The sequence below is a fragment of the Amblyomma maculatum genome, chromosome 5 (assembly GCF_055883805.1).
Source record: "Amblyomma maculatum isolate TAMU_Amacu chromosome 5, ASM5588380v1, whole genome shotgun sequence".
Classification (NCBI taxonomy): Eukaryota; Metazoa; Arthropoda; class Arachnida; order Ixodida; family Ixodidae; genus Amblyomma; species Amblyomma maculatum.
The window spans coordinates 95385703-95400934 of record NC_139348.1 but is presented as its reverse complement, the minus strand read 5'-3'; the positions used below and the strand labels follow the sequence as shown (position 1 = coordinate 95400934).

The 15232-nt window shown below is 45.0% G+C and overlaps 2 protein-coding genes across 2 annotated transcripts; both read right to left on the bottom strand.

Annotated features, from left to right (window-relative positions):
* Nucleotides 1-5610: 5610 nt before the first annotated feature.
* On the bottom strand, nucleotides 5611-6363 carry LOC146188825 (uncharacterized). The gene has a single exon (XM_084605130.1). The coding sequence runs from the start codon at nucleotides 6355-6357 to the stop codon at nucleotides 5611-5613; it is 747 nt and encodes a 248-aa protein (XP_084461256.1). The 5' UTR covers nucleotides 6358-6363.
* Nucleotides 6364-13567: 7204 nt separating this feature from the next.
* On the bottom strand, nucleotides 13568-14407 carry LOC146188824 (kelch domain-containing protein 3-like). Its single transcript, XM_084605129.1, has one exon. It carries the CDS (start codon nucleotides 14405-14407, stop codon nucleotides 13568-13570), a length of 840 nt encoding a protein of 279 aa, XP_084461255.1.
* Nucleotides 14408-15232: the final 825 nt, after the last annotated feature.

Here is a 15232-nt window from a genome sequence, read left to right as displayed (position 1 = left end):
AGAAAGGTTAACAGCGCTATTTTGCGCTGAACTACAGACAGCGCGGTCCACGCTCTGCATGCCATAACCGCCTTATCATCGCTAGCGCCCGGTGACATGCAATCCGGTGCCGTTACGCAGCAACGCTAGCGAGGCGGGAGTGCCAACAGTAGGCGGAACCGCGGCGCCCTTTCCACTTTGTTTCCTACAGCGGCCGCAGCGTGTCGCCCCACGTCGGTTTCGAGGCTTTTTCCCACGCGCTCGCGTGTTCCTGCTCATATTGCTCACGATAGTACACCTGTTGATAAAGCATGTCTAGTAAAGCTTTAAAAATTTGTATTTTATGTAGCCGGCGCGTAACTACCCTAAACTACGAGAAATTTCTCGCAACAGTGCACAAGGTGGTAATGCATATTGAGGATTGATTACATTGCGCCTTATCGCACACGCCTTTCTTCAAGTTGCTGAAATCTTGCTCTGCGTGCGACCCACCGCAGATTGGTAGAACAATTAACAAGCCCCCCGACGTTAGACTGCGCTTGAGATTGATTTTTTCGCGCTTGCACGGGCAACGTGCTCGACATCAAGCTTTTCTTATTTACTTACAAGTGCAATATTCAACACGTACTGGTTCAGGTGCGTTTTAAAAACCTTGTTTGCGAGATCTGCTGCCTAACCGGCAGTTGCTGCTTTACATGTCGCGATGTGTTGCGGTAGCTTTGCGTGTGATAAACTGAAGTTGCCAGCGTAGACAGCCATAAGTTACAGCCGTCAGTAAACCGAAGAAAAATGACAGCGCAAGCATTATTCTTCATTGCATGATTTATCTGGATTGCGGCGACCGTGTTTCGATGGAAGCGGAACGCAAAATGCGCCCGTGTGCTTTGCGATGCCACTGCACGTTAAAGAACCTCAAGTTGTCGAAATCATTCTAGAGCTCTCCATTATGGGGTTCCTCATAGCTGATACCCAATTTTAAACATTAAATCCCTCAATTTCCAATTTTTGTGCCTATTTCTGCACTTGTGAGGTTAACTTTACAAAAAACGCAAGATCTGCGCATGCGATCACCAGTTCTCAGTTTCTGTTATTTTATTTGGATGTCTACCCCTGCTCAGAGCATTAGCATTGACTTTATTTAGGTCCCTTGCAAACCTAACAGCAGACAGGGAACAACTGGCATGCACACCAGCTTCTAGTATGGGGCGATTTTTGTATTGTTTCAAGAGTCAGCCAACTATGGAAGTAGTACTCACAAATGACAAAATTGATGTACATCATTTCCTTTTATTTCAGTTGTCTACAACTACATGATCAATGCTCCAGACGCTGACGGAAAACCAGCCCTAAACTATCGAGGCTTCGCCGAGGGCAGCAACCTGCTCGACAGTGGGCATGTTGGCGTGGCACTGTGCCAGCAAAATAAAAATGTGTGCAGCATAAAAGCAACAATCAGGTCATCACAAACAGTTGGCAGGATGTACAGCACTCAGATTGATTTTGGAGAAACTGTCGCAGCAAGCTGCACATGCAAAGCAGGGCTGAGTGAAAATGCAGCCATATCTGTGCCCTCTTTATGAAGATTGTTGAGGCTACATCAAGGGGACTTACTGGAGTATCAGCCACATACAGACTGTGCACATGGAATAAACCAACGTAAAAAAGTGTGACCCCGGCAACAATGGAGACAGTCTACTGTCACAAAAAAAAAACAACTGCAAAAACTCTACAGTTCCTGTCCGAGAGAGAAAGGATAGAACATTTTAAAAAATGTTGACTGGATATTAGCCAAGCGCACAACACCATGCTACACTCTGTCCTCATGCAACGCGAGAAAGCACATGCAGATGAAGGTCGACGTGCACGTAAGATTTCCTTTTCCATTGTATTGAGTATAAAATGTGCTATCAGTCACTGTGTTCAAAGCTGTAAGTAACATTTCTTTAGTTAGAACAATCCCAATATATGAAACTGCTGTGATGGTTATCCGGTGTTAAGCTTTACAGTATAGCATGCATCTTGATCTTGGGACAAGAAGTATTGCATCAAGCAGACTGTTCATTCTAATACACACAATCTAAGTTGCCTAGTAATAGAATAGGATGCATTGTCGACAATGAAAATGCGTTAATGCGATATCACTTTACAACAGACTCATTTGATATATTAGTACCACTTTGTGCCATAAACCTGGGACATGGGGCCATACTGCAGCAAACTTTTTCTCAAGTTTGTGCGATCTGGAGATGAACATAGTACATAATACCTGATTTGCCAGTGTTCATTCTGATCGCATAAAGTTTAGGTGCGAGCCACCTGAAACTAGTTTTGAATGCATACAGAAAGAGCTCATTAATAAAGCAGTCCTCATAACTTTACAGCTGTTCAGCAAGAGCATATGGGCAGCATGACACAAGGCTGTTGTGCCAGCCATGTCGGGAGTTCTACAGGGATAATGTGTTGCTGTCCCCTGACCGAGCTGTAGCCTTGGCAAAACACCCCCAAGGAAGTGCAGCCTGGTACGAGGAACGTCTACTAAGAATAACAGCGAGTGAGGCTCGAACAGTTCCTGTCAAGGCTGCCCCTGAGAAGTGGGTGACGAAGCACATACACCCAAACTTCTATGGCAATGCCAGCACACGGTAAGATCTAAACACAGTGTCACGAACAGTCACATTGATAGTAGACTTGAAGTGATGTAAAGTAGGATATAACTCAAGAACGAATTTTCAGTGTTCCTCAAGAGAAGCTGTCCTGCCAATGTGGCTGATTGACTGTCATGCCACTGGCACTAAATTCTCTAATTAGCCCGCTGTCATGACATCACATGTGGATGGCAGGTGTCAAGGGATTAACACCAGATTAATAATCTGACTTAAATATTATGACAGTTTGTCATCAGCTGGAAGATCTGCTTTGAAGGGCATTCTCACTTCGTTTTTGAGCTGTGTCCGGTCACATTTACTGTGCATGCCATGCGGAAAGTCTAGTTCTACAGCACTGATTTATAACTGCTATGCCAAGTTTGGTAGTGCAAGAAACTTGGCTAAACATTCACTTGTGATGCTGTCAATAAGCCAGTTGAACACCATGCTTTCATTATAAATTATAACATTTTAGGTAGAGCAGCAGTGTCACAAATTAGCATGGATTCTATTATAGCATTACGCAAAGTGGCATATGCTAGCCGCATCTGTCTGCAAAGCACAGAATTATTATTCAGTTGTAGCTTGTGGTGGAAATTTGCATGTTATTATTTATATGCATTGCTTTGAATGACAAAGCATTACTTGATTGTTCAAAGCAAAATTCATGTATGGTGCAATACTGACACTATTAAGTAGGAGGCTCTGAATGGAATGTTTACTGATATCCATTATGTTTTGCATGCACAGTTTGAGTGTTTCGGCATACTAATCCTTGTTGCAGTAACTTGCATTAGACAAGGTACACATGAACATGATTGCTATTTTTGCATGAAGGTATGGAAGGGAATCAGAAGTGAAAGCCGGTGCCTGGTATGAGCAGGTGAAGAATGCGGACGTTACAGAATGCGGCCTTGTCGTCCGGCCTGCTACGTCGTGGCTGGGTGCCAGCCCTGATGGCATTATTCCACGCCTGGATAAAGTTCTGGAGATCAAGTGCCCAACCCCTCAGACAATTCAAAAGCATGGAAGTCTTGCTGCCCTCTTTAAGAGTGGCAAGTATGACGTCGTGGAAAATGACAACCGCTTCACACTGAGCAAGACTGGCAAAAACAGGTCTACCACCAAGTACAGTTGCAGCTTTTTTGTTATGAGAGAAGTCAATGTGACTTTGTGGTTTGGTCACCCAATGAGGCATATGTTGTTGAGGTGCCCTATCATGACGTATTTCTTAAAAAGCAAGTAGCACATCTTGAAGATTTCTATTTTTCACACCTGCTGCCAGCAATCGTCGAGAGCAAGCAGTAAAGTTTTCATCGAAATAATTGTGAGAAAGATGTTTGGACTGGCTGCCCTTTCTTACTAATGCTCTACATAATACACGAGTATAAAAACATGAGCACATAATTTCATAATACAAAAAATCCCGCCTCCCTTCCCTCCCTTACTGCACGGTTCGGGTGTCCACGGACAAATGTGACAGTTACTGCGCTTTTCCTTTCCCGTGAACCAATTAAAAAATGTACGCAGTATACCATATTACATAAAGCAACAGGCTTGCATGCTTGCCCAGTGTTCAACTTCTGGTCAACCCTTTCCTTCAAAAGTCAATTTCTAGTTGTGAACGCAAGGAGCTCAGAAAGCATTTTTAAAGATGAGGTTCCCCGAAGCAAGCACACACAGAAACTGCCAAATATGACATTGCGTTTTACACATGACATATTCATTGTGTATTAGTATTAGAAACAGCAGGTTCTCTTAACAGTCCTGCGAGCTAAACTTCTACCAACTTCTGCACTCTGAGGAGGTGCGGACTGCCGTACTTTGGGAATCCAAAGTAATTACTGGGCCAGTCGCATCACATATTGGCATCAGTACTGAGCATGGACAATACATTGTGGATAAAATTTGGTTCTTCAAGTATAGCACCTGCAAGAGTTCATTGAAGTATATGTTACCTAAAGGAATAATGAATTGGTTTGTTCAGTTTGAAATAACTATTAATATTTGCAAAAGCAGGTAATACAATAAAACCAACTCGTAATATTTTTTGCTTCACCTTGAAAGGTTTAAGGTGTGCACTTAAGGGCCAAAGAAAAAATATCCTCCAGTGACTGAGAAATTTGATTTAGTCGAAACACTGGCAGTGACTGTGCAACCCAAGTGCAGAAAAAGCACGTGCATAAGTGCTGAGAAATATCAAAAGATTGCAAGGCAATGATGGCCATCTATACAAAACATGGCGAAATACCAATCAAAGATAAAAGACAGTTTCACAACTAATCAGGTTTTTCCAGAAGATAGCGACGGAATTCAATGGGGTGAGATCAAGTTAATTGAAAATATATTTGCAATTTTCAGATGATTGATAATAATGCACTGCTAAGTAATACAACAAGCTGTGGAGATGATCGATGACCTAAACAAGTGAAATAATAAGACGGATCCAAAATCTAATATAAAAAAATTACCTACGTGGGTAAAGAACACCAATTCACGATACAGAGCAAAGTATTGGAAGGGGCAAATGAATACACCTATTAATGTGTCTCACCATAATACTGAAATAGCTAGGAGCATACAAACAGGCTAGAGCGAACTTGACAGTAACCCTTGCATTTACCAGCATCCCCCAAGAGGGAACTATACAATAGCTATATCCTTGCCAGGAGTCACAATAGAAAAATAGTTGGATCCTAACAAAAAAGACTGGAATAAGCCTGGAATTAAGATGAAGGCAGCATACCAAGCTATGGAAAAGGATGGGTTTATTCGGTGAACATAGTTTCACTATTGGTATTTGAGCTGAAACTAACAAGCAGTCGCTGCAGGCAAGACACCTAATGCAAAGGGAAGATAACCAATAATATCAAAGCGGCAGTCAGGTGGGCAAATGAAAATGCGAAATTTAGAGAGATCTGGCATCTGTTGTCTCCTAGTCTGAATGCGATGGCAATCAAGCTCCAGGTTCTGACATTCCATCGCACTAATCCCTGATCAAACGTGGCTGAAGGTTACACAGCCCAGCTTTGGCAATGAGTATGTTGTTTGCTAGCGGTTTCTTATCGAAAATGCTAGCTGGGAATTGCTTCAGGATTCTGAAGCACTTAAGACGCCTGATTGACCGTTCCACATGAATACGTAGTCTGGCCAGTCGACGCGAAGCTACAAGTTCGGACCGACTCATCTGGGGCCGGCCTTTAGAGAAACTCGCTAGTGAAACTTTCACGCCTGGCGGAAGAAGATCGGCGATGGTAAAGCCTCTGTCGGCGAGGACTTCATCACCTTGCGTCAAGTGCTCTAAAAAACCACTCTCCAGTGTTATGTAGAGGTCACTTGCACGGCCACCATATGGTTTCGAAGTGAACATTATGAATCCACTTGGTGCGATAGAATGAAGGACTTTGGCCGTGTTGTGTGATTTGCATGAACTATAGGTTATGTTTCTTCGCAGCAAATTCTCGGGCCTGTCAATGAAAATTTCAAAACAATCCACAATGCAAGTCACTGAATAATTCTCCTCAAAACAATCAGGCAATGTTCTCTTTATTGTTTGTCGGGGCAACCAGAACACTAAAAACTCTCTGGCAAACTTGGCAAGTTCAGATACTACGAAGCAGAAAATTCTGCTCACGGCTGCTGTCGATACGCAGAAACGTATGCTGAGGTCATTGAGCAAGAGGCCTAGGAGAAGCCGCATCAATGTTAGAAGGACTTGGTCCTCAAAAGGCATCGTAAAGAGGCTCTTCACAACAGTTTTGAGAGTCCTGACCAGCTCGTAAAATGTCACTTTGGATAGTCCTGTGAAGAAACGGAACTGGCTTGCAGCTATCAATGAACTGACACTGAACACTGTTTGGCAAGCACTGTCAGCAACAACAGGGGCCTACTTGAGGTGACTGTATATGCGTGGTCATGGATATGTGCTGGCTGAACTTGAACTCCTTTTTCAGCCGTTTCGGCACTCTTGCATCTGCAACCGCAGGTCTTGCAGCTGTCGACCACATTCCGAGCTCCTTCAAACCTGTGCAAAGAAAAACGTGAATAAATATAGGAAACAACACAGCAGCATGAGCCAGAAGGTACACTAGGGTCTGTATAATATAAAAATTACTTCCCAAATCCATTTTAAGCCCCCTCCCCTTGCCACTGACAAGTAATGCCAAGGCCTAGGCTGCAACCAATAATCAACTGCGAATGCAGGGTGTGACGGGTGAAAAATCAACACGGCATAGAACCGTTTTTTGGCACCCCTATATTATACCACCCAAAACATGGTCACCTTGCCACGTGCAAGTACTATATGCAAATAAATGACCTCTATTGTACTCTCTAGCCGACTTCCTTAAGTTCCAAAGGCTTTATAAATAGTACTACCAATACTGTATTATGTCCAGCATGCAGTAGATGATTAAACTGTGCAGTAGAATGGCTCTGCAATGTACACGCACTAAAAATGAGATACCTGTCGCATATATTGCTTGTACAGGACGCCCACCCCGGGAAGTGTCGTGAAACAAACAAGTCATCATAAACATGTACAAGCTTCATGTGACAAACTAGCATTGCATGGGAAAATGAATGCAACATTGGTGGCTGTTCCACTAAAATGCAGCTTACATACTTCTGCACCATTCACTAACATGTAAAATTATTGTACTATTGCAAAGAACAATGTCCATATGCTTCATGTAGTTTTTGACAAAAATTTGGCATTTATTCAACACCAAGGAAGATTTTGTTCAGTCTAGATGCCATTATCAGAATGCAGCAGTATTTTCAGCATCACAATATTTGCAATTTCTCTTACTAATTGTCTTCCTATAGCAATACATATTTTACACCAGCCACACGAGTAGTCAAACTGCTATCAAGTTGACAGCTTTTTATAGGTATCCTCAATGGTGACCGATCTAGAGATAGTTTTGCTGCTGCCACATAGCAAAGAGCTGCTGAAACGTTCCAAAATCTAGCAATAAAGTGGTGTGAGATGATGTGGCCCACGTAAACAATAATTTTACAGTCATGCAAGCAATACGAACACATTTGTAACCCGAGAAAAGGTTTTAAAAAGTCTTATTTTGGAGCTGCACAATTTTTCGACAATTATGCAGCTCGGATTTTATTTCTTAGCATGTTCCTGACAGCATTCAGCACCCAACCCTGCATGCTGTTGCTGCTGCTGTTTGAGGGTCTTTAAAATCTCAGTTCTGCACTGCTTGGCTAACTAATAAACTATTGACTTCTGGAGCTGCCAGTGCAGCAGAATTCAACTGGCTGCTTAATTAATAGGCTATAAGTTTGAAAGCCTTCGAAATGTTCATGTGACAGGCATTACACATCTGTTTGCTTCTGACAACTCTTTCAATTAAAGTGCATGATGTACTGATTGATAAATTATTTCTGCTGATTCTTCTCCACAAGTGAGCTTAATAGAACTAAAAACACTAGATTTTCAAAGCATTATAATTTACTTTTTCCTAAACTTAGGTTCAAATATGCAAAATTTGCCACTAAATTTGATGGCATATTACCTTGCATTTTGAAAGTAAATCTTTGTGTGCTCCAGATTTATTTCACTATCATATTTAACAGCATGTCATCAGTAAATTGACTGGTAACAAATGAGCTAAACTATTTCTTCCTTCAATGCATTTGGCTACCTGCTTTCGATTGCTAGTTTGAAAATATAAATACTCTACTGATGTTATCGCTATTTGTTGCATTTTCTATGACCGTTTACCACACTTGTTGTTAGGAAGTTCCCTGGCAATTTTTACTGTGGAGCCTCCTAGAATAATATATATAGTCCATTCAATTCTACTGCATGATCTTTTCGATTAAACTCAATACCTGGCAGCATGAGAGACATTCTGGCTGGAAGCTATCGGCTGTAATCAGGTTGGCTTTGTATGAGTGATCCTAAGAAATTTTAACTCAACATGATTATGCTAGAGCTGGCAAGACCAATATGCAAAAGTCTGCTGTGAATCGCAGAATATCAGCTAAATTATAGCGGGAACAGGCTATGCTGCTGAAATTCTTAAATTCTGCCACATATTGCTGAAAGCAAAGATTTACGTTTTTACAAAAGACAAACACAAAACCATATAAAGGAGTACCCGTCAAAAGTAATCAACTGTACTGTACCTATGTTCAAGTTCAACCGCTGCAACATCCCCAGGGAGCCGGTCAGCCTCAGTGCTGTATTCGTTGTTTTGTGTGCCTGTTTCGTTGCAAGGCACAGGGGAAGGCGTTTTACTGGTCTCTGGCTCCAGAGCTGTGGCAATGTGCCGTACTAGCTTCCTTCGTCCTTTGTGATGAACAGTCTAAGGTATTGCAATCAACAAAAATACAGAAGGACAGTAAGTAGACTGAAGCAGGGAGTAAGTATGACCATATTCGTAGTTCATACTCAAAAGGGTAATAATGCTCAAACGACGACAGTGCACTATTTCTTTTGACCATAAATAGGGTCAAGTTCAAAGTCAGAGTATTTCATTCAGGCAGCAAGATTCCTAGGAAGTAGACAAAAAGGCAAAAAAGGCCTGACTCAGTGTCTGTACCTCCCCCACCCCCACACCCATCACTCAACAGCAGTACAGTAATATACAAAGCCACAGTGTTTTGGAATTCTTAAACAATACCATTACAAACAATACCATTACAACAAAAGTATTACATTAATACAGACAGTGAAAACTATTAACATTAATATGAGAAATACACAGCTGTGAAACAAAATCCACACTAGGCATGGTAATAAACCACTAAAATATGCAGCTATGAACAATGATAGTTATCAATAAAACAGGAAAATAGAAACCATATAAACGCATTCATGCTGAACTTATGTAGGACGCACCACTTAGCACCCCGAAGAAAAGAATAAAAAATGCTCAAACATGTGTGCACAAAAGGTGTATGTGTATGTTTTTTTTAACGCTTGCAGTGAGGCAATTTCTGTAATGATAGTCATTACCCGGTAATGTTTATGCTAGTTCAAAACAAAACCTCAAAATCCATACCGGCTTGCCAAGGTGCAGCGTTGGATATGGGTTATCTTTGGAGGGCCGCCTGTCAACAAAATGAATTGAGCATACCTGAAAAAAAAAATGCGAGGGCTACAACATGTACTGAAAAACAGTGTAAGCAGGCTACTTTCAAAGCCATAAATACAAAGAATATTAACAGAAACAGTCACATAATCGAGTAGAGTAATTCCATGCAGGTGCCCATGGCATTGCACGTCTTCCTTTATCCTCTTAAAAACAATCCATTGCCGACGTTTTCTCAAGGCATATTTTTTGTTTGCTTTGTTTTCCAGCATGGTCATTTATAATAATTCACAAAGGTAGGCACAGCATATGCATCACTGAAACGTGTTTGTGCATACCACTAACTTCGCCGACACAGCACAGTTGAGGAATGTATTAGTGAGGCTGTCTGGCATAAAGAAAACGCGAGCCTGCCTTAACTTCTTTCGCAATCGCAAGCTAAAAGCACAGCAGCAATCACCTGCTACCAGCATCCGCAATTACTCAACGAAACCAAGCACATATTATCTCTACTATGAAATAACACAATTCGCTGAAACAAAAACGACCAACATAATGCACTGAAGGCTTGTGGTGTTTGCAGGACTGCCTATTTCATGCGCGCGTAAAGGCCGGAATACATGGAGCGTTTTTGCCGCGTCAAACCGGCGTTTTACGCCCGACGGCGCGCACTCGACGCTCCGCGTCAGAAAAAACGCGCGCCGCCACCGATCTGGCCCAGCCAGATATTTGACGCGCGGGCGGCGCGGCGTCCTCTCGAACCGGAAACGACTGTCGACGCGAGCCAATAGGAGCGCGGAAAGCTGGAATTTCCGGTTTGAGCGGCCGCTGTCAACATGGCCGCCATGGCTGACGAGGTATGGGGCAGTTTGGTCGCAGAAATGTGGTTATCGTAAAAATAAACGCTTAATCAAGCACGGAATGTCGCTTTTTTGTGAGTATACGACCTACTCTCGGATCGCTGTGTGTTTGTTTGCTCCCTGGAGTGAAATTTGCAAAAATAAATACAAAATAACCGTGCCGCTGGTATCCGAGCGGGCATTCCGAAGTATCTTCGTTCATTCGAGCAAGCCAAATCCTTGCGCACCTATGTACGCTTTCTACATTTAGCACAGTAGCATTAGAATGAGCACTTTCGGGATTTTACCACAAGGGACAGCGTCGCTTCTCTCACGTACCTCGCTCTGCGGTTATTTCCGCTCGCTGATGCATTTGCTTTCGCATCGAGGTATCCGCGGCGGCGCTCGCGCCGTTTCGTCGTTCCATGTATCTCGAGCTGGGCGTCGCGTCGGCGCGGCAGTTTTCGACGCGCGAAAATCGTGGAAAAAAACGCCGCATGTATTCCGGCCTTAACACTCACAAGCGCCTCATCGTTGCGGTGAAACCGAAATGCATCCAACACCTCATCTAAAGCATTTTGAATATTGTGAAAGAAGGCGTCGTTCTGAATGCGTCGACGACAGAAGCGGTGTATATGTCCTCGGATTCCACAGTAGTAGCACACTGGGCGAGAGGGGCGCCAAGGTGCGTAATATGATGGCGTAGGCTGAGCCGTCGTCACGGCGTTGATGTGGTTGTAGGGCGGTGCTTGTCGTGGGGGTGGAACAAAAGGAGGAGGAGATGCAGCAACGTGAGCATAAGTCGGCGCTGTACGAGGTGCAGAAGGGTCAGGTGCGACAGGGTGGGTGATAGTTGCCAATTCTTCTTTAATGATGGTGCGGAGGCTGGCGTCATTAGAAGAAGAGTGATCACAACCGTGCCGGCAGAAAGGGCTCAAGGCTTGGAGCTCCTCGCGGATTATCGCTCGAATTAGGGCTCGTAGATCGAGGTCAGTGGAGGGCGGACCAGTAGAGAAGCCGGGCTGCAATCGGGAGGACTGCAGCTGTTCGATGCGTTGACAGGTCGTAATAATGGAATCAACACTTGATGGATTCTGGGCAAGTAGGGTGTTATAAGCCACAGAATTGATTCCTTTCATGACATGGTGCACGCGTTCAGGTTCAGGCATGGTGGGACTAATACGCCGGCAAAGTGCAAGTATGGCCTCTATGTAAGACGCATACGACTCATCGGAACCTTGAAGACGGGAAGCGAGCTTGTTCCTCGCGATCTCAGTCCGAACTGCCGAGTCGGCGAAGTATTGGCGGAACTGCTGTTTGAAGGTAGGCCAGTTAGTGGTGTGGGGCTCGCGGTAAATAAACCAATTCCTGGCGACCTCAATAAGGTAGAAGGAAACGTTGAGGAATTTTAAAGCGTCATCCCACCGGTTGTAGGCACTGCAGCATTCATAAGTGTCAAGCCAGTCATCCACGTCCCTCGTCGCGACGACCGGCGAACAGCGGCGGGTCGCGTTGTCGTGTGGGCAAAGTGGGAGGCGGCGGTGTAGCCGAGGTAGAGGGTCCGGCCGGGTCGGGACTGCTCTCGGTTGACATAACGATGGTGGTTGTTGCCAAACGGCGACCGAAACGTAGCTCCAGCGAGAGGCAGGGCACCAGGTAGCAAGGGGATCAAATTTCACCTCCACCACTTGTGAAAGAAGGCCAGGTCGAGACGCCAAAGTCGTGACGGCAAGGCAAGGTACGCCGTGTCAGCGTTTTAATCTGATGGTGAACCCAGGCGCGTGCTGGAGCCGGCGCCGCGGGACGATGATGATGGTATGTACAAAAGAAAGAAGATGATTGTGGTATGTACAAATGAAAGAAGGTCCGTGGATGGCTCACAATATATAGAAACAAGTTTGATCCCATAAGTTGTTTACAATACAAGCGCGAACGCACAGTTGACTCGTAACGCGGACGTAATTCGAAAACCTAAATGGTATCCCACTACGATCGGGTGAGCAGAGTCAACGACATTGAAAATGAAGTCATGGACACGTTCTCCCGTTCAATCGCGCACAGAAAAATTTGAGCCCGTGCTCAAGGGCATGATCACTGACGGCGGTCGGCATGGCAGCTACCATCAATAAACGATCGTTGCGCGATATTTCTACTATGCAGCATACTCACTCTAGCCGGTGTTCCAGGGTTGAAGTTCTTTCTCTGCAGGTTCGAAATCCAACGCTGGCGAATCTGCTTGTTGTTTTCACCTTGCGGGAATCGATGCATTCCGAAGGGCCTAGCGCATTTGACAAAAGCGTTTAATATATATTTTGCTTCAGCTTCAAAATCACGTAAAACCTTCCCACGAATGAGACTCACAGCTAGCACGATAGTTAATGACGTATGAAGTTGGAAACCATATCAGTAATTGCAATTAACAATTATTGTTCATGAGCTATAGTGCTCACCTGACCTGTGCTCGGTGAAGAGCGTTCAGGATCGAGTCTCAAGCAGTGCAAACAAAAAAACATCAAACAATTCAGGCGACAAAGAAGTGACACAGTGAGGTGTTACACATTTATTTTTAGGACAAAATGGTTCAGCAGAACTGCATGTCAAAAAAAGAAGAAAAAGGACCAGCCGTTAGTCTGAGCGAACTAAGTAATCAACAGTCTCTGGATCCCCCGCAATGGGCATTGGTCAATGGCATAATGAAGCGCATGGCACACATAGCAGTCTTGTACCTAACATCACCGGTAAAGGCAGCGGCACAAAACACATTTTTCACGAAGCTTACCTTCATCTTCATGCTGCTTCTGATTCAAGGTGCTGTTCTCGGAAGACGTCACACTCATTTCATAGCTTAGGTTTGGCGGCAATGGACCGGTCTACACGCCTGCATCGATGACAGCCAATAAAGATATGGTTGTCAGTGACAGTGAAAACTCCAGCACGTGAAGGTCCCTCAGATGTTTTTCTTGAGCGCTAAATATCGCCATCTGTTCGACGTCCACAGTGGTAAACCGCGGGCCTTTGCCACCGAAGACGAATATCTTTCCGTCGATTACGCAGCATCCCGCCTCAGTTCGGCAGAGGGTCCTGATCGCCTCGGAGTCACTTTGCGCCAGGTCGAGCTCTCCGGATTGTATCTGTGCATGTCTTCAAAATAGTTGCAAGAGATGTTGCGACCTCCAAAAATGTAAAGTTCTTTCTGGTACACGAAGGCAGCGTGGCTATGGCGTCCCTCTGGAGGCATGCCAACAACTCGTGGGCGCGTCCACATCAAGGTGGCTGTGTCCAGAGTGAATAGCGAGCGGTCAAAAGCTTCCGATCCCCAACAATGCACACTACGGCCTCCCCACACATATATGCTGTTACCAATGGCGGACGCCGAATGGTAGAGGCGCGTCTCTGGTACATCGCCAGTAGTGGAGACTCGATGCCACCGCAAGGTTTCCAGATCCAGGAAATCAAGAATCGTCGACGGCTCGTCGTCAACCGGAGACCCGCCGAGGAGGTACATTTTTTGCCCAACCACGCACGCCACGTGGCCATCGCGGGCTTCTGGAACATTCCCGTACACTTCTGGGCGGCTCCAGGTCACTGTGGTGCTGTCGAAGCAGTAAAGGCTACTGCAGAATCTATTGCGTGTCGACCAGACTCCCCACAGGTAGGCGCAGTGCTCATAGACCACGACGGAGTGGTCTCCCACCACTGCTGTCCCGAGGTCCTGGCTACTCTTCGTCGTCACCATGCACCACCGGCAGGACATCGGGTCGAAAACGTACACGAGGATATGATCGCTCAGAGTGTAGCGTGTGTCGAACCAGTAGATCTTGCCGTTCATGGAGACTGCTGTCTGGTCGGCCCCCTCCGGCACACCACTCAGCCGCGTCGTCCACATACTGCGGAGAATACAAATTGCTCTCTGGACGGAGGCGAGTGCTTCTGCTTTTCCGTGCACCACTGTGGCCTGGATTCTTCTGGGAGTTCAACTATTGGCCAGCATTCTGTCGGTCTTGTATGCGCACACTTTTTATATGTGACAAACTAGGTAGGAAACCTGGCGGACTCTCTCTTCTAAAGAGGTCATGCCCAAACAGGACTCTTTCTCCCCTTTTCTTTTTGCCTCCTGATAAGGGGCCTTTGTTATGCTGCACAAAGCCAAAAGACCTTCCCACTTGACCAACAAACCCCAAGAGGGAGGGAAATGTAGCTACCCAGTGAGCCTTGCTTGCATACCCAACTCCCTGGAGGAAGCCCTCTCTCAGCCTTTCATTATCTGCCGGGTTTCTCTCGTCAATAGAAGCATCTGTCCTTTCATCGGGCTGCAGATAACCAGTGGGTCTACTCTTTGTCCGGGTTCTCATGAAAAAAAAACTACTTTTACTTTAAAGCTGTTTTTGCATTAACTCATGCTTGATATGGAGGCTGATGGCAGAGCCACTAATAGCAAGATAATGTGTTCCGGAAGAAGAGAGGGAGGGAAAGTGGAGCCAGCTGGCGTTAATCGCCGACTCACATGAAAAGGTGCAGTCCAGCTGTCAGGAAAAGGTCATGTAAAAGAAGATAGCAAAACTGGGATCAGGGTGTTTCCCGGAAAGACCTTAAGCCACGTGCTACAGATAACCAGAGACAAACGGTCGGAGAAATGTGCAGACGGCAGCATGGTCATTGCAGGAGCAGGGTTAAATGTTTTGAACGGCAACGGGGCGAGAGTAGCGGAGCG